This window comes from Theileria annulata, chromosome 4, assembly GCF_000003225.4.
Source record: "Theileria annulata chromosome 4, complete sequence, *** SEQUENCING IN PROGRESS ***".
In the NCBI taxonomy this organism is placed as follows: Eukaryota; Apicomplexa; class Aconoidasida; order Piroplasmida; family Theileriidae; genus Theileria; species Theileria annulata.
This window is the reverse complement of record NC_011098.1, coordinates 278,592-298,149: the sequence shown is the minus strand read 5'-3', so window position 1 is coordinate 298,149 and position 19,558 is coordinate 278,592. Positions and strand designations below refer to the sequence as shown.

At 24.6% G+C, this 19,558-nt stretch overlaps 3 protein-coding genes across 3 annotated transcripts, besides 4 other annotated features; 1 reads left to right on the top strand and 2 right to left on the bottom strand.

Moving 5' to 3' along the window:
- Positions 1-292: 292 nt before the first annotated feature.
- TA09325 (uncharacterized protein) lies at positions 293-2,152 on the bottom strand (the record flags this gene model as incomplete). The annotated part of the gene is made up of 1 exon (XM_947741.1): positions 293-2,152. The coding sequence occupies one exon, from the start codon at positions 2,150-2,152 to the stop codon at positions 293-295; it is 1,860 nt and encodes a 619-aa protein (XP_952834.1).
- Positions 2,153-2,492: 340 nt separating this feature from the next.
- Positions 2,493-2,531: a sequence feature (Signal peptide predicted for TA09320 by SignalP 2.0 HMM (Signal peptide probability 0.946, signal anchor probability 0.000) with cleavage site probability 0.686 between residues 13 and 14).
- Positions 2,493-3,814, top strand: TA09320 (uncharacterized protein; the record flags this gene model as incomplete). Its single annotated transcript, XM_947740.1, has 5 exons — positions 2,493-2,897; positions 2,932-2,959; positions 3,042-3,098; positions 3,133-3,279; positions 3,447-3,814. 5 exons carry the CDS (start codon positions 2,493-2,495, stop codon positions 3,812-3,814), a joined length of 1,005 nt encoding a protein of 334 aa, XP_952833.1.
- Positions 3,470-3,529: a sequence feature (3 probable transmembrane helices predicted for TA09320 by TMHMM2.0 at aa 221-240, 253-271 and 276-295).
- Positions 3,566-3,622: a sequence feature (3 probable transmembrane helices predicted for TA09320 by TMHMM2.0 at aa 221-240, 253-271 and 276-295).
- Positions 3,635-3,694: a sequence feature (3 probable transmembrane helices predicted for TA09320 by TMHMM2.0 at aa 221-240, 253-271 and 276-295).
- Positions 3,815-5,207: 1,393 nt separating the features above from the next.
- On the bottom strand, positions 5,208-18,944 carry TA09315 (uncharacterized protein; the record flags this gene model as incomplete). Its single annotated transcript, XM_947739.1, has 1 exon — positions 5,208-18,944. The coding sequence occupies one exon, from the start codon at positions 18,942-18,944 to the stop codon at positions 5,208-5,210; it is 13,737 nt and encodes a 4,578-aa protein (XP_952832.1).
- Between the last annotated feature and the right edge of the window lie 614 nt (positions 18,945-19,558).

Here is a 19,558-nt window from a genome sequence, read left to right as displayed (position 1 = left end):
TGTATCCTAATGTTACCCTAATAACCATTTAATATGAGTAATAAAATTGATAATATATTTACACATTAGAATAAATTTTGGTAAATTTACCAATAATTAATTAATATTAATAATTATATTTAATTATTTTATTAATTTACTACACCACATTTACTAACCAAATTCTATCAACCAAATAATAAATAAATGGTAAATAAAGATAAATAAATGGTAAATAAAGGTAAATTTTAATAAATTAAAGATAAATTAATGGTAAAATTTAATAAATTAGATTAAGAATGAGAATAATGGATTAAGAATGTGAATAATGATTAAGATTGAAATAATTATAATAATATTGTAATTTGATATGATCATCTTGTGTTGGAATGGAATTATGTAATTTATTTTTGAAATTATTATATTTTTCTAGATTATATTTATAATTTGATTTGGTTAAGATTTCACCCATTGATGGTCTTGGTCCATCATAATTTCTCCATATTGAACATCTTGGATCATTCCAATTGAATCTTATATTTGGATCTGGTGTTACACAATAACATTTTTGTAATATACATACATTTTGCGATTTATCCAAATATTTATTTGTTGCATTTATATACCATAATACTTCTGTTGTTAATAATGGATCATTATTCCAATTTGTTATTTTTTTTGATTCATTTTTCCATTTTTCATTTAAATAATTATATAAAATTTTCTCCTCAGTTACGGTGCTTGCTCCAACGGCACCCCCTAAAGGGGTTTCCTTAGTATTAGTACCAGATCCCCTAGTATTAGTAACCTTACTGCCCTTAGTACGAACTCCCTCAGTAAAAGTATTCGACTCCCCAAATTTAGTTACAGCAGCAATTTCATTAGTATTTTTCTCACTAGTACACTCCATACCCACAGAATTAGCTCCCTTTCCCTTAGTACTAAAAGTGTCATTAGCTCCCTTTCCCATAGTAGTAGTATTAGTAGTACTGGTAGTTAGGTTATTAGTACTAGTACTGATACCTTTGGTAAGGTTAGCACTAGTACCAGTAACCTCAGTACTATTAGTGGCCGTGTGACCAAGCACCGTAACGGAGGATGTAATAAGAAAATCTTTAAGTGTACCTATAATATAATTTTTAGAAGATTCAAGATTAAAAACATCATTAAGACTAACATAAGGAATGGAACCAAAGATAGAAAAAGGATTCCAATTTTCCTGTTCAATAGTTTTATTATATAATTTTTCACGTGTGAACCAACGTTTTCTTGGAAGTTCTCTAGAAAGTCGTTTATTGACTTGAGAAACAGATAAATTATTAAAATCCATACGTTTCCTCAAATTTTTGTATAAACTTTTATATTGAAAATCAAACCACTCATTCAAGTCTCGATTATTTCTAAATTTTGATAACTCGGAACATTCCAATAACTCATCATCCATTAAAATTGATGTACCCATTGAGGATCTTGGACCACCAAATCGAACCAGAAAATAAAGTCCCAAATCAAAATTATTCTCATACTGTTTCTTTCTTAATTTTAATAAAAATTTATGCTTATATTCTTGTTTATATATATTTTTTTTAATTGGTGTGACAATAGGATTAGGAGTATGAGTGGGTTTAGGAGTAACAGTAGTATGAGGTTTAGTAGTAGGAGTAGGTTTAGTAGTGTGAGTAGGTGTATGAGGTTTAGGAGTAGTAGGAATTGTATTGTAAGTAGAGTTTTTAGGTGTATTGGTTAAATTTGGTCCTGTAGGTGAAATTGTAACATGTGTAGGAGTATCAGCTGTACCATTTAAGGGTAAATTAGTACCATTTAAAGGTTGAGCTATACCATTTAGAGGTAAATTAGTACCATTTAAGGGTAAATTAGTACCATTTAAGGGTAAATTAGTACCATTTAAGGGTAAATTAGTACCATTTAGAGGTTGAGCTATACCGTTTAGGGGTAAATTAGTACCATTTAGAGTAGGAGCTATACCGTTTAGGGGTAAATTAATACCGTTTAGAGGTGAATTGGTTGGAGTATTAGTATTGGAATTATCAGTGGAGATATAAATAGGATCATCAATAGTACCAGTAACAATTAATATTGAATCTTCTTTTTGACCTTTAAAACGTTTAGGCGTTTCTAAACAAATTTCTTCTAAATTAAATACAGAAATCATTTGTAGTAAAATTTTAAAAAAATATTAAAAAAAGATTAATTTTTCTAAAATTAATAAAATTAATTACATTTTAGAAATTTTTTAAAACAATTTAATATTTTTAAATTAAATGTGTGAAATAATTTAATAACATCACAAATTATATAAATTTAGATCAAATTAATATTTAAACAATAATTTAAATTTTATTAATAAATTTAGAAAAATAATTAATAAATTTAGAAATATATTAATAAGTTTAGAAAAATTAGAAAAATAAAATTTTATATTGAAATATTTGATTAGAATATTTACAACAACACAATATTTACACACAATTTTTATTTTTAGAAATTTAATTATGAAATTATTATTATTTATTATTGTATTTGTTGATTGTAAATATTTAATTAATCCTATTCTTACAAGTCTTAAGAGTAAAGATTTACCAGAAGATGCTACTCTAGATTATGCTTACATGACTAAAAATAGAACTACTAAACCACAAATAGAACATGAACCAGTGGAATCAGTGGATACTGAGACTAAAGAATCTGAAATTAGGGAACCTGGAATTGGTAAACATAATTCAGAAGAATTAGAAAATTTGGTTAAAGGAAATTTAGCTACAAATAATGCACAAAGTGGTACATTTGGTGAAAATAGTGGTAATATGAGTAATAATACAAATTCAAATAATACTACAACAAATAATTATCATACTGAAAAAGGTTTTAAAGATGATATACCAGTAGGAACAATGCAAGTATTTTTAAAAATTAAAATTTAATATATTTTAGACTACACCAAATATTAAAAATACTACAGGTAACAAATTTATTAATTTAAATTTATTTAATTTATGGATTTGTAATGAATTTGATAAGTTTGAGTTTAATAATTTGATTAGATACATCAAATCATAAAGGAGATACATCAACATTTGTAACAAATAATTTTTATAATCGTAAGTTTAAAAAAATTCTATTATTAATATTTAGCATCAAAAAATGATAATAATATAACAATTGGTGGTGAATTGGAATATGAATATTTATGGAAACGTATTTATGATATTGATGAAAAATTATCAGAATTAAATCCAATTAATTTGAATCCAAATAATTTGAATCCATTAAAAAGAAAAGGTTTAATTATTACATTTGATCCAGAATCTGATCCCAATAATAAAACATTAACAATAGATAATGAAATAACTATATAATATATTGTATAAAATGTGTATATATAATGAATAGTAAAACTAATATTAGTTTATTTTTTTTATGGATTGGGATTTTTTTAGGTATTTTAGGTATTGTTTTTTCTTTAAATCGTTTAATTTTATTATTTTCTAATTTGTTTATTATTTTTGGATTTTTTTTCTTACTTGGTTCTAATAAATTTTTTATATTCTTTTCTAAAAGAAGAAAAGGTACTGGATTTTATCTTATTGGTGTATCATTAATTGTTATTCCTATTTATGAATTAAATAATAAATTCGGTATTTATATACAATTATTTGGTATCATTTTACAATTATTTGGATGTTATTACTTATTTCATGAATTCTTACCCAATCTCATTAGTTATCTTAAACTCACACCACTCAATACACTTTTTAAAATCAATTTCATTAATAAATTATTCAATTTTCTAACACTTAAACAATTACCAACGTAGTCAATATATTATAACAATTCTATATACACATTATATAATATATATAGTAGTTAAGGAGTTAAGTAGAGGTATCTAAAGGGGTAATTTAGGGGTATTAGGTAGTTAGGGGTAGTTAAGGGTATAAGGGGTACTTAACGGTATTAGGTAGTACAGTAGTCTAAAGTAGTACTAGTATACTAGTGTATAGTAGTTAAGGTATATAAGGGTATTAAGTGTGTATATATAGTAGTTAGTAGTATTAGGTGTAGAGTATTGAGGGGTTTTAGTGTATACTCGTAATTTAGTATATGTATAGGAGTACTATACAGTACTAGGTATATAGTAGTAGTATAGTAGTAGTATACCAGTAGCAATATACACTAGTGTATATACATACAAGTATATAAGGGTGTAGTATAGTAGTCTAAGTAGATGGTCTACTAGGTACTTAAGGGCTATTAGGAGTACTCGCTGCTTAGGTACTTAAGGTTATTTTAATCCTATCTAAGGCTAGTAATGGTAGTAATAGTAATTAAGTGTGTAAGTATGTAGTCAGTAGTCTAAGGCTATATAAGGGCATTATGTAGTACTAAGGCTAATTACGTATATAAGGGCTATTTAAGCCTATTAAGCCTACAAGCCCATAAGCCTATTTAGGGCTATTTTAGGCTATTAAGTACTATTAAGGCTATCTAATGTTACTCTAGGTATATTAACTACTATCCTAAAGCCCATCTAAGTCTATCTAAGTCTATTTTACTCATATTTTAATCCTATTTAAGTCTTATTAATTATCTAAGTCTAATGTGTATATGTGTAATGTAAAGTTTTTGTATGAAATTAAATGAATTGTTGTTTAAAATGATGAAATTCTTGATTTGTTAAATAATTTAATTTTATTAATAAATTACAAATTTGGATAATTTTTTCATTTAAATTATATTTCGACATTTCAATTAAATAATTCATCAATAGATTTTTCTCAATCTTTTTTATCTCATCTTCTTCTATATTATTCATTAATCTCATAACTAATAAGGACTAATAAGGCCTTAAATAGCTAAAATAGTACTTAAATACGTAAAATAGCCTAAAGTAGTTAATAGGCTTAAAATAGGTTAAGAGTACCTAATAAGGCTTAAAAGGCCTTAACTACATTAAATAGCTACTTAACTACTCTAAATTAGGCCTTAAATACCCTTAACTACCTAAAACCCCCTTATATACCTAATATACCTAAAATTAGCCTTAAATACCTAAAATTAGCCTTAAATAGCTAAATAACCCTTATATACTGTAAATTAGCCTTAAATACCCTTATATACCTAAAATAACTACTTATATACCCTTATATACCTAAAATAACTACTTATATACCTAAAATAGTACTAAAATAAGCTTATATACCTAACTACTAATATGTGAGCAAGCACCGTAATGGAGAAAACATACCTATATAATGTAATAATCCATAGAATAATAGAAAAGTATTAATATTATAATTTGTAAAGATATTATTTAGAATATATTCAAGTTCATTTGGATATTGTGAAATTAATTCATAAATACAATTTATGACTACATTTGTATAATTTAAATTATTCAATTGATATATTAATACTTTTAATATTTCTTTATATAATTTATTTTCCATTTTCAATTTTAATAATTTATATATTAATTTATATATATTTTGTTCATCCGGTATGGTGTCCGTTACGGTGCTTGCTCCAACAGCATCCAACAATCCCCCCGAAGGGGACTTATATATCTCTACAGTACTCATAGTATTAGTATTACTACTAGTAATATTAGTACTGTTAGTATCCGGTCCATTACTGGCTGTTTGACCAAGCACCGTAACGGGATAAAAACCACTCGACTCCCCAAAATTAGTTACAACAGCAATTTCATTATTATTTTTCTCATGTATTATTATTATTAATAGAAATCTTAAAATAATACCAAAAATTTCATTTAAATAATTTTCAAATACTTTATTACAATTTATTGATAAAAGTATTAATATTGTTTTATTTATTTCTATTATATTTATATTATTACCATTTAAATATTTTATACATATATTTATTATTTCTTCCGTTACGGTGTGAGGTTCACGGCCAACAATAGTACCTACAGTACTCTTAGTACTAGTACACTCTGTAACCATAGAATTAGCTCCCTTTCCCTCACTACCATAACCCTCAATAAAAGTACTCGACTCCCTAGAATTAGTTACAACAGCAATTTCATTAATATTTTCTTCACTAGTGATAGTAGTATTATTAGATCTTTTAGGTGCAGCAATTACAGCAGCAATTTCATTCAAATTTTCCTCATCCATTTCATTCATATCATTCATATCATTATTGTTAAGATAATTTTTATATTTAAAAATAATATTAATTAATATAATTTCATTATTATTATAATATTTAATAATTTTTTTAAATATTTTATTCAATAGAATTTTTTCTTTTAATTTTATTAATTTATTTATATATAATATAAATTGTATATATTCTTCTATAAAATTCTCTTTTATTATTTCATTATCCAATAATTTATATAATATTATATAATATATTTCCGTAACGGTGCTTGCTACAACATCTCCAATATCCTTAGTACCAACAGTACTACCATTACTACTAGTACACTCTATAGCTGTAAAATTAGCTCCCTTTCCCTTAGTTACGGTGCTTGCTCCAACTGCACACCCAAAAGGGTCTACCTTAGTACCAGCCCCGAAAGGGGTTTCCTTAGTAGTACACTTTGTGGCTGTAAAATTAGCTCCCTTTCCGGGAGCAGCAAAATGGGTGATAGAATTTTCCTCAGTTACGGTGCTTGCTCCAATGGTACCCTTAATACCCTTAATATTAGTACTATTATTATTAATATTATTACTATCTGTAGCCGTGGGACCTGACCCCGTTACGGAGGAAATAATATGTTGAAATAATATAAAAATTAATTTATATAAATTATTATGAAAATTATCTAAAAATTTATTTATTAAATTTATATTTTTTGATATTTTATATAAATTAATTTTTTCTAAAAATTTTATTAATAATTTTACATTTTCTAATATTAATTTATTTTCATCAATTTTACATAATTTCATTAATAAATTTATTATTTTATCATTTACTTCATTAGAATTGATAATATTTTCATTTAATTTATTTAATAATTTATTAAATACATATGAAAAATATTTTTTTTCTTCATTTATTATTTTATATATTATTATTTCTTCCGTTACGGTGCTTGCTCCAACAGTACTATTACTAGTAGTTAAGATATTAGTACTATCCACTAACCCTAAGGTATCAGTATTATCCACTAACCCTAAGGTATCAGTACTATCCACTGACCCTAAGGTATTTACTGATGATTGTATTGTATCATTTGATAATTCATTAATTAATAAATTTAAAATATATATAATTAATTTATTATTTAATTCATCATCTAATTCATTTGATTCATCTTCTGTTGGATTGGATTCATCTGTTCCATTGGATTTAAGATCTGCTGCATTTAATTCATCTTTTGTCATATGGTATTGATTTATTAATTGTATTAAAATATTTTTATATTTAAAATATAAAAAATTTAATAATTCTATAGTAAATTTAATAGAAAATTTTAAACAAAATATTAAAAAATTAATTATTTTTTCCAATAATTCATTTTCTAATAAATTTTCTAATAAATTATTTTTTATTAATTTATATATACATATACATTTTCCTATTATTATTCCATTATATAACTCCGTTACGGAGTGAGTACCACGGTAACCCCTGAAAGGGCTTTCCTCAGTATTAGTACCAGATCCCCTAGTATTAGTATCCTTAATATCCTCAGTAATATCCTCAGAAAAAGTACCTGACTCCCCAGATTTAGTTACAACAGCAATTTCATTCAAATTTTTCTCACTAGTACACTCCATAAGGGTAGAATTAGCTCCCTTTCCCGAAGTACACTCCATAGGCATAAAATTAGCTCCCTTTCCAGGGGTAGTAATAGGAGTATTAGTGGTACCAGGTACTACTGTAGTTGCCGTGTGACCAAGCACCGTAACATTATTAAAATTAAATAATTTATAATTATTCTTAATATAATTTATTATATTTATTATATTATATTCATCTAATCCATCTACTGTGTTACCAACTCCACTAAGTCCATCTACTGTACCAACTCCACTAAGTCCATCTACTGTACCAACTCCACTAAGTCCATCTACTGTACCAACTCCACTAACTCCATCTACTGTACCAACTCCACTAACTCCATCTACTGTACCAACTCCATCAACTCCATTAATAAAATCAATTGATAATAAATTGTTTAATATTAATTTTAAATATTTTGTATTATTTTTTAAATTTTTAATTAGAAAATTTATTGTTATAATTTTATTTTTTATATTATTATAATAAATATTTTCTAATATTATTTTTATTATTTTATTATTCAATTCTATTATTTCATTATTATATATATTTAAATATATTTTTATACATTCTTCTACTTCTTCTAATACAGACTCTTCTATATTTTCTACCTCAACTAAGGGATTTTCTACCTCTACTAAGGCATTTTCTTCTAAATTTCCTCCCTCTATTACTACATTTTCTCCTCTCTTTCCTCCTTTATTAATAATTTTATGAATATGTAATGGATTGGTATAAAATAAATTATTTTGTATATTATATAATAATATTTTAGGATATTTTATATTTTTTGTTAATATTATTTTTAATATTTCTATTAATTTATTATTATCCAATTCCATATTTTCTATTAATTCTATAGACATATTTGATTTTATATCTTCACTTAAACCAAGAGAGAATTTTATTACAACACTGGATCCGGATCCTTCAGTAGATTGTACAGTAGTTCCTACAGATGATCCTGTTCCTACAGTAGACCCCTCAGTAGATCCAGTTCCAATTTCTATGTTAGTATAAAAATAAAATAAAATATAATATAATAATTTTTTTATTATTAATTTATTATTTATTATTATTAATGTTAATACAATATTTTTTATATCTTCCGTAACGGTGTGAGTACCACGGCCAGTAGTACCAACAGCCCTAAAAGGACCTTCCTTAGTAACAGCCCCGAAAGGGAGTACCTTAGTAACAGCCCCGAAAGGGAGTACCTTAGTATTAACTCCACTAATAACTCCTTTAATATCCTTATTAGTATTAGTACTACTATTACCTATAGTACACTCTGTGGCTGTAAAATTAGCTCCCTTTCCAGGAGTAACGGTGCTTGCTCCTAGAGTAGTAGTACTGTTAGGAGGAGGAATACTATCCGTAGATCCATTACTTTCTGCTTGACCAAGCACCGTAACGTAGAATAAATGTTGAAATAATAAATCAAAATTAATAATTGTATAACAATGAAATAAGATAAAATTTAATAAATTTAATTGATTTCGTTCAATTATATCATTAAATATATATAATTTTTCTTCATTATTCATATATCTTAATATATTTATTAATATATTTCCCTTTTTAATATAATTTATATCTAGAGAAATTATTTTATTATATAATTCTCCCGTAACGGAGTGAGGTCCACGGCCAAGAACAGCACCGAAAGGGATTTCCTTATCCCCGGAAGGGGCTTCCTCATCAACTCCCTCTCCCTCAGAAAAAGTACTCGACTCCCTGGAATTAGTTACAACAGCAATTTTATTAATATTTTTCTCACTAGTACACTCCATAAGGGTAGAATTAGCTCCCTTTCCCTCAGTTACGGTGCTTGGTCCAATGGTACTCTTAGTAGTACTATCCTTAGTACTAGTATTGTTATTATTACTTTCTGTGTGACCAAGCACCGTTACTGAGTATTTATAAAAAAATGTCGTAATAATAATTAAAAAATTAGAAAAAATATTTTCATCATTAAAATTAAATTTAAATAATAATTTTAAAATATTTTCATAATAAATTTCCAAACAATATTTTTTTCCCAAAATTTCATTTTCTGTTAATTCATTGTCTGTTATTTGAATATTTTGTATAATAAATTTACATATTGTAATTAATTTTGATTTTATTTTTATTATATTTATACTTTTTTTTATTATATAATTTAATATATATATATCAATTAATTCCGTTACGGTGTCAGTACGAACGGCACCAGTACCAACAGTACCTACACTACCCTTAGTACTAGTACCTATACTACTATTACCCTTAGTACACTCTGTAACCATAGAATTAGCTCCCTTTCCCTCACTACCAGTCACCGTAACTGTATTCTCAATATTATTACTTGACTCCCTAGAATTAGTTACAACAGCAATTTCATTCAAATTTTTCTCACTATTATTAGATCTTTTAGGTGCAGCAATTACAGCAGCAACTTTATTACTCAAATTTTCTTCAGTAACGGTGCTTGCTCCAAAAGGATCCTTAGTAGTATTATTATTAATAATATTATTATTAATACTATTGGTATTGGTATGGTTAGTACTATCCGTGTGACCAAGCACCGTAACGGGAAACACCGTAATGGAATTTATAAGATTAATTAAATTAAAATTATTTGGTATAATAAATGTATTAAATAATAATTGTTTAATATTAAAAAAAATTGAATTATAATTTAATTTATTAATTAATTTAATTAATAATTTCTTCATTAATATATTTAATTTATTATCAATATTTATTATATTTTCTATTATTATTATTAATATTTCATTAAAATATTTTATATCTATTTCTATATAATTTAATATTATTAAATTATAATATAATATATTTAAATTATTATTTTCCAAATTTTTTTCTTTTTCCAAATTTTTTTCTTTTTCAAAATTATTTAATAAATTTTTATTTTTTTCAAAATTATTTTCTAAATTTTTATTTTTTTCCAAATTTTGATTATTTTGATTTAATTTTGTTAATTTATGAATATTGTTTAATAAATTGTATAAAATAATATTTGGATTAAATAATTTTAATAATTTTATTATATAAATATATTTTATATTATTAAATATTATTTTTAATATTTCTTTCAAATTTATTTCATTTTTATATTTTATTATTATTAAATAAAATAATTCAAGTTCCGGAGGGACGGTGACTGGTCCTACGGTATCAGTTACAGTAACTGGTAATACAGTATCCATTACAGTATCAGTTACTATATCTAATTCACTAGATAACTCATTAGACTCTAATAACTCATTAGACACTAATAACTCATCAAGTATTGTTAACTCAGTAAATCCATTAGATAATTCATTAAACTTATTAACTGTATCTAATTTGTTTATTAATGAGTATAAAAATAATTTATCATAATGTGTTGGTATAATAATTTGTATTAATTTATTTAAATAAAAATTAAAATCATTTAATAATAATAAAAATATATTAATAAAAATTTTATCATTTAATAATAAATTATAATATTTTTCCACATAAATTTTTGCATCCACAAATATTTTATTAGAATTTTTTTCCAAATTTTTTTCCTCAACAAAATTATTATCAAAATTTTTCAAATTATTCAAATTATTAATTTTTTTATTAATTTTATTAGAAATTTTATTAATTTTTTTATTTTTATAATTTTGAATAATTTGATTAATATTTTTAATGTTTAAAAATAATTTGATAAAATTTTTATGAATTTGTAAATTTTCTAATATATTTTCTAATATTTCTTCATAATTCATTTCTAATTTATTATATAATATTAATTTTATTATTTCATTAAATATATTTACAGGCTCCGGAACGGAGTCAGTTACTGACTCAGATACTGATTTGGGCACTGATTTAGGTTCCTGAAGTACTGTAGAGTCAGAGACTGTTTTAGGGTCTGATTTAGAATTAGATTCTGATTTAGAAGTAGACTTATGTAACGTCTTAGACTCAGTTACAGTATCCAATTCATTCTTAGACTCAGTTACAGTATCCAATTCATTCTTAGACTCAGTTACTGACTTCTTAAACCCAGATTTAGACTCTGATTTAGATATAGGCTCAGTTACAGACTCTGGTACTGATTTAGAGTCCAACTCTGATTTGGACTCCTTAAGTACTGTAGATTCATTTTTAGTCTCCAATGGTGATTTAGACTTCTTAACTACTGTAGATTCTGATGTAGTCTCCAACTCAGTTACAGACTCATTCATAGACTCCTTAAGTACTGTAGACTCCTTCTTAGACTCAAATTCATACTTAGATTCCTTAACTACTGTAGATTCTGATGTAGTCTCCAACTCAGTTACAGACTCATTCATAGACTCCTTAACTACTGTAGACTCCTTCTTAGTCTCCAATTCATTCATAGACTCCTTAGTCTCCAACTCCTTCTTAAACTCATCCATAGACCCATTCTTAAACTCCTTAGACTCCTTAGTCTCCAATTCATATAGAGTTATCCATTTTAATGGTTTAAATGGTATTAATTGTTGTAGAATATAATTATTAGTATTTAAAATAATAAATTGTAATAGAGGAAAATTATTTGTATATAATAAAAATGTAAAAATTTCTAATATTTCATTTGATTTTATTTCAATATTTTCAACAATTTTATATAACAAAATTATTAATAAATTTTTATTAATTAAATTATTTTTTTTATTTTTATTAATTAAATTATTTTTTTCATTTTTATTAATTAAATTATTTTTTTTATTAAATTTTATATTTTGATGGAAATTAATTTTTTGATGGAATAATTTTAATATTTGTATTAATTTATAATTTTTTATAAAATATTTTATAAATATATTATTTTTTTTATAATATAAATATATTTCAATTATTTCATCAAAATGCAACAAATTTTTATTTTTCCTCAATAAATTTTTCTTCTCTACTGTATCTATTGCATCTTGTTCTATTGAATCTTGTTCTATTGCATCTTGTTCTATTGCATTTTGTATAATTGAATTGAATAAATTATTAAAATTGAATAATTTAAAAAATGTAATTAAATTAAATTTTTTATTATTATTTAAATAATTTAATTCAATTTCTTTAAACAAAAATAATTTTATTTCATTTATATTCATAGAATTTATTTCTAATTTGGTTAAAAATTGTATTATAGTTTGGAAAAAAATTTGTAAATTTGTTATTAAATATATATGAAATATATATATTAAATTTTCTATATTTATTATTCTATACAATAATTCAATTATTCTTACTATTGAATATTTCACAGTATTACACTTAGATACTGAAGAATTAGGTACTACAGACTTAGATCCTTCAGATACAGTATTAGACTCAGATGATCCAGATTTAGGTACTTCAGATACTGTATTAGACTTAGATAGTACAGATTTAGGTAATTCAGAATTAGGTACTATAGAAATTTTCTTCTTAGAATTAACTACTTCAGAATGTGATAATTCAGATTTATGTACTTCAGAATTAGGTACTTCAGAATTAACTAATTCAGATTCTTCATCAGATTTATGTACTACAGATACAGTATTAGACTTAGATACTGCAGATTTAGGTAGTTCAGAGTTAACTAGTTCAGATCCAGACTTATGTACTACAGATTTAGGTAGTTCAGATTGTGATATTTCTGACTTAGATACAGTATCAGAGTTAGATACTTCTGATTTAAATACAGTATTAGAATTAGATACTTTAGAAACAGTATTACAGTTAGATACTTCAAAACTAGATACTTGAGTTTTAGATACTACTGAATCAGAAACTTCAGAATCAACCGTTTCAGATTTATATACTTGAGACTTAGATGCTTCTGATTTAACCATTTCTGATTTGGATACCACCGAATCAGATGATCCAGAATTAACTACTTCAGATACTTCATAATCTACTTTCATTACAGTATTACACTTGGATATTACTGAATTAGCTGATCCAGAATTAGATACTACAGAATCAAGTAGTCCAGATTTAGGTACTTTAGAATTAGATACAGTATTAGATGACTTAGAAAGTTCAGATTTAGGTAGTTCAGGATTAACTAACTCAGAGTTAGATACTTGAGATTTAGATACTTCAGACACAGCATCAGAATTAGATACTTGAGATTTAGGTACTTCAGATACACTATTAGACTTAGATAGTCCAGATTCATGTACCAAGGAGTTAGATAGTTCAGATTCAGTATTAGACTCAGATAGTCCAGATTTAGATCCTTTAGAATTAACTAGTTCAGATAGAGTATTACACTTAGATAGTACTGAATTAGGTACTTCAGATACAGTATCAGAATTAGATACTTCAGAATCAACCGTTTCAGACACAGTATTAGAATCAACAACTTCATAATCTACTTTCATTTCAGAATTAACTACTTCAGATACAGTATTACTCTTAGATACTACCGAATTATCTACTTCAGAATCTACTTTCATTACAGTATCACACTTAGATACAGTATCACACTTAGATACTTCGAATACAGTATCACACTTAGATTTAGTATTATGGTTGGATAATTGATAAATTTCATCATCTGTTAGATTAGAAAAAAATGTAATAAGATGTTGAAAAATATGAAGAAAATTATTTTCTAAAAATAATAAAATAATTTTATATAAAAATTCATTTGAAATTTTAATTTTATTTATTAAAAATGATAATAAAAATAATTTTTCTTCTTTAAAATTTTCTTCATAATTTTGTTTATTATTTTCTTTAAAATTTTCTTTAAAATTTTCTTTATAATTTTGTTTATTAATTTGTTTTTTTATTAATTTATATAATAAAATTATAATATTAATATTAATATTTTTATTATCAATAATACAATTTATTATATTATCCAATATAACTTTTTTATCCATGACATTAGAGTCATTTGTGTCCAGAATGACATTAGAGTGTTTTTCAACGTGATTGTCCATTTTATACACATTTTTATCCATAATGAAGTCAATTTTATCAATTTTATCTAATTTATCTATTTTATGGTCAATTTTATTTTTATGGTCATTTTTAAATTTTTTCTCCTTATTGGTAAGAAAATTCTTCTTTAAATCCGTCTCACTGGGATGTAAATTTTTATCTAAATCATCCTCTAAAACATTTGAATCCTCTAAAACCTCTTTAAAGGCCTTAGAATCCTTTAAATTACTCTTACTGGAATGTAAATTTTTATTTAAATCTCCCTTAAAATCCTTTGAATCCTCCTCTAAAACCTCTTTAAAGGCCTTAAAATCCTCTAAATTCCTCTCATTGGAATGTAAATTTGTATCTAAATCATCCTCTAAATCTCCTTTAAAATCCTTTTTAAAATCCTCATTTTCTCCCTCAAAACCCTTCTTACAATCCTTAAAATCCTCTTTTAAACCCTTAAAATCCTCTTTTAAACCCTTAAAATCCTCTTTTAAACCCTTAAAATCCTCTTTTAAACCCTTAAAATCTCCTCTAAAATCTCCATTTTCTAACTCTAAATCTCCCTCAAAATACTCATTTTCTCCCTCTCTAACCTCCTCAACCACCTCTAAATCGTCTTCAAAACCCTCCTCTAAAACCTGTTCCAAATCTCTATTACTTATATTCTGAAATATATAATGAAATAAATTTTTATATAAAATTCTATTGTAATATTTTAATAAATTAAATTTATTAAATTGTATTAATAAATTAAATATTTTTATAAAATTAATTAAATTTAAATTATTTATAATTTCTGTATATAAATTTATTAATTTATTTATTAATATTAATAATTTTCTTAATTTTATTTTCAAATTATTTAATTTTATTAATTCAATTTCTTTTTTTAATTTATTTTTCAATTTTTTAATATCATAATATTTTATTTCTTCTATAAAATTTATATTATATAATTTTTTTTCAATGCTATTAGAATCCAATACTAATCCTCCTGAGCCTAATCCAATGCTATTAGAATCTAATACTATACCATCTGTACCTAGTGATCCACCTGATCCTCCTCCTACTGTACCTCCTCCTGTACCTACTAATCCACCTCCTCCTCCATCTGTACAATCTAAATTCCAATCAAATTGTTCAAATTCTAATAATAAATTTTGTAAAAATTCTATTATTAATTCATTATTAAATATTATTGTTATATTATATTTATATAATAATCTAATATAATTTTTTATCCTGTCCATAGATTCAGTAGAGTCCATACAGTCAGTGGAGTCCACAGAGCCATTAGACTCCATACAATCCACAGAGCCCATAGACTCTGACTCTATCGAGTCATATAATGAATTGATTATATATTTGTTAGTGTGTATTTTGGGAAATTCAGATTTCATTTTTAAATAATTTTTTAATATTTTTGGATTTAATATTATTAAATATATTAATTTCATTTCTATATCCAAATTTTCCATTACATTATATAATTTATACAATAATTTTTTACAACATCTATCAATCAATCGGCTAGATGATTTATTACTACATCTATCAATCAGTTGATTAGTACGTCTGTCATTCTGTTGACTGGTCCTATGACTAGTCTGTTGATTAGTACACTTATCATCCAATCTACTAGTCCATTTCTCATCTAGTGATAATGTTAATAATATTAGAGTAAGATTTGATTTTGATAATTGATATAAATAATTATCAATAAATTTATTATTTAATTTTATTAATTTATTATATATTATTATAAAATTATAATATATTATTATTTCATCTTCTAATACATAATGTACTGTAGATCCAATATCATGTCCAGTTAACTCTCTAATATCATCTTCAACCTTATCTATTCCTCCAATTAACTCTCCAATTACACTGTTAGATGTATTAAGTTTAATAAAATTGATGAGAAAATGATAAAAAAAATAATTATGGAAAATTATTTTCATTTTATTAAAATATATAAAAAATAATAATAATAAATGATAATTAGAATTAATATTTATTATATTAATTTCATAATTTATATTCAGTTTCATCATTAAATATATTATTTCTATTAATAATAATTTATATTCCAAATTATTATATAATTTTTTATACAACAACATTAATATTGAAGGATCCAGAATATTAATTGGATTTATTGGAGTGTTAAGTGGAGTTACTGGTGTTATTGGAGTCATTTCAATACTCATAGGATTAATTGTACCCATTGTATCTATTGGTGGAAAAAAAATATTTATTAAAGAATTTATTGTATAATAATTTGATTTTTTATATAAATTTAATAATAAATTTAATAATTTAATATTTTTTGTTAATAAAAAAAATTTCGTAGAAAATTTAATAAAATTTTCTTGTATCTTTGGAAATATTTTATTATTACAATTTTCTTCAATAATAAATATATTTTCTTCTATAAACTTATTATATAATTTTATTATATCCGGAGGGAGTGATAGAGTAGATGGTGGAGATGGTATTGAGGGTACGGGTGGTACAGTTGTGGTAGCTGTTACAGTTGTTGTGGATAGATCAATATAATGAGGATAATATAATATATTTGATAATATAATTGATGATTTTTCATTAATATTATTTAATAATTTTTTTAATATTTTTATATACTCCGTTACGGTGCTTGCTCCAACGGCACCAGTTCCCTCAGTACCAGCCCCGAAAGGGGCTTCCTTAGTATTAGTAGTAGTACACTCCATAGCTGTAAAATTAGCTCCCTTTCCGGGAGCAGCAAAATGGGTGGTAGAATTTTCCTCAGTTACGGTGCTTGCTCCAATGGTACATGGTACAGTAGAATCTAACACATTTGATCCTAGTATACTGGAATCTGGTAAACTGGAGTTTTGCCCATTAGAGTCTTTTACAGTAGAATATTGACCGTTGGAGTCTTGTCTATTTGACTCTTGTACAGTAGAATCTAGCACATTGGACTCTTTTACTCTAGAATCTTGTAGATTTGATCCTTGTATAGAGGAATCTTGTATACTAGACCCTAGTACACTGGATCTTTGTCTACTTGACTCTTGTATACTGGAATCTTCTCCATTAGAACCTTTTCTACTTGACTGTTGTAAAGTAGAGTCTTGTACAGTAGAATCTGGTCTATTTGACTCCTGTAAAGTAGAACCTTGTATTCTAGAATCTTGTCCATTAGACCCTAATACAGTGGAATCTTGTCTATTTGACTCTAACAAATTGGACTCTGAGACACTTGATCCTAGTATACTGGACTCTTTTACAGTAGACTCTTTTACATTAGACTCCAACACATTACCATCCTGTCCATTGGACTCTTTTACATTACCATCCTGTCCACTTGATCCTATTACATTACCATCCTGTCCATCTGACCCCTGTCCATCTGACCCCTGTCCATCTGACCCCTGTCCATCTGACTCTCGCCTGGATACTAAACTTTCATAAAATCTTATTGAAATTTGATTTATTATAGAAATTATTATATCATCAATTTGATAATTTAATATTAAGAATAAAATTTCTTCATAAAATTCTATTGGAATTTTTTGTATTAATAAATTTAAAATTTCTATAATTTTTTTATTATTTCTTTTTAATTTTCTTATTATTTCTAATGTAATTATTTCATCAATTTTTATTTCTAATAATTTTATAAATAATATTTTTTCATATTTTTCATTCAATATTTCTATTAATAATTTATTCCAATACGGTGTCAGGTTCACAACAGCAGTAATAGTAGTGGAGTTGATGGTATTAGAGCTGATGGTATTGGAGCTGTTGGTATTAGTGGTATTGGAACTGTTTGACCAAGCACCGTAATGGATAGGAAAAAAATTATATAAAAATGTATCTCTAATAATATTATTTAATAAGTTAATATTATTTTTAATAAATTTAATTAATTTATTTATTGAATTATAATTTTTTATATTTAAATTTATTATACAAATTTTTATTAAATTTGGTAATTCTATAAATAAATTTTCATTAAATTTTTCATCTAATAATTTTTCATTAAATTTTTCTTCTAATATTTCGTCATTAAATTTTTCTTCTAATAATTTTTCATTAAATTTTTCTTCTAATAATTTTTCATTTAATAAATTTTCTTCATTTAATAAATTTTTATTTAAATTTAATTTAATTAATTTTTTTAATAATTTTATTAATTTATTTACATTTTTTTTTGTTATAATTCCATTTTTTATATTTCTAATTAATATTTCCATTTTTAAATAAATATCCTATTAGAGATCCGAAAGAGATCCTATAGAGACTATCCAATAGAGATTATACTATAGAGACTATCCGATAGAGATTATACTATAGAGACTATCCGATAGAGATTATACTATAGATATCCGATAGAGGTTATACTATAGAAATTAGGCTATAGAAATTAGGCTATAGATTATACTATAGAAATTAGGCTATAGATTATACTATAGAGATCCAGTGTTGGTATTATACTATAGATATCCTATAGAGATACGGTGTTGCGATTATACTATAGAGACTATCCGATAGAGATTATACTATAGAAATTAGGCTATAGATTATACTATAGAAATTAGGCTATAGATTATACTATAGAAATTAGGCTATAGATTATACTATAGAGATCCAGTGTTGGTATTATACTATAGATATCCTATAGAGATACGGTGTTGCGATTATACTATAGAGACTATCCTATAGAAATTATACCGTTGAGATTATCCAATAGAGGTTATACTATAGAGATTATACTATAGAGATTATACTATAGATATACTGTTGAGATTATCCGATGTTGTAATGATCCGATGTTGAGAATATCCAAAAATTAAAATTATCCATTTAA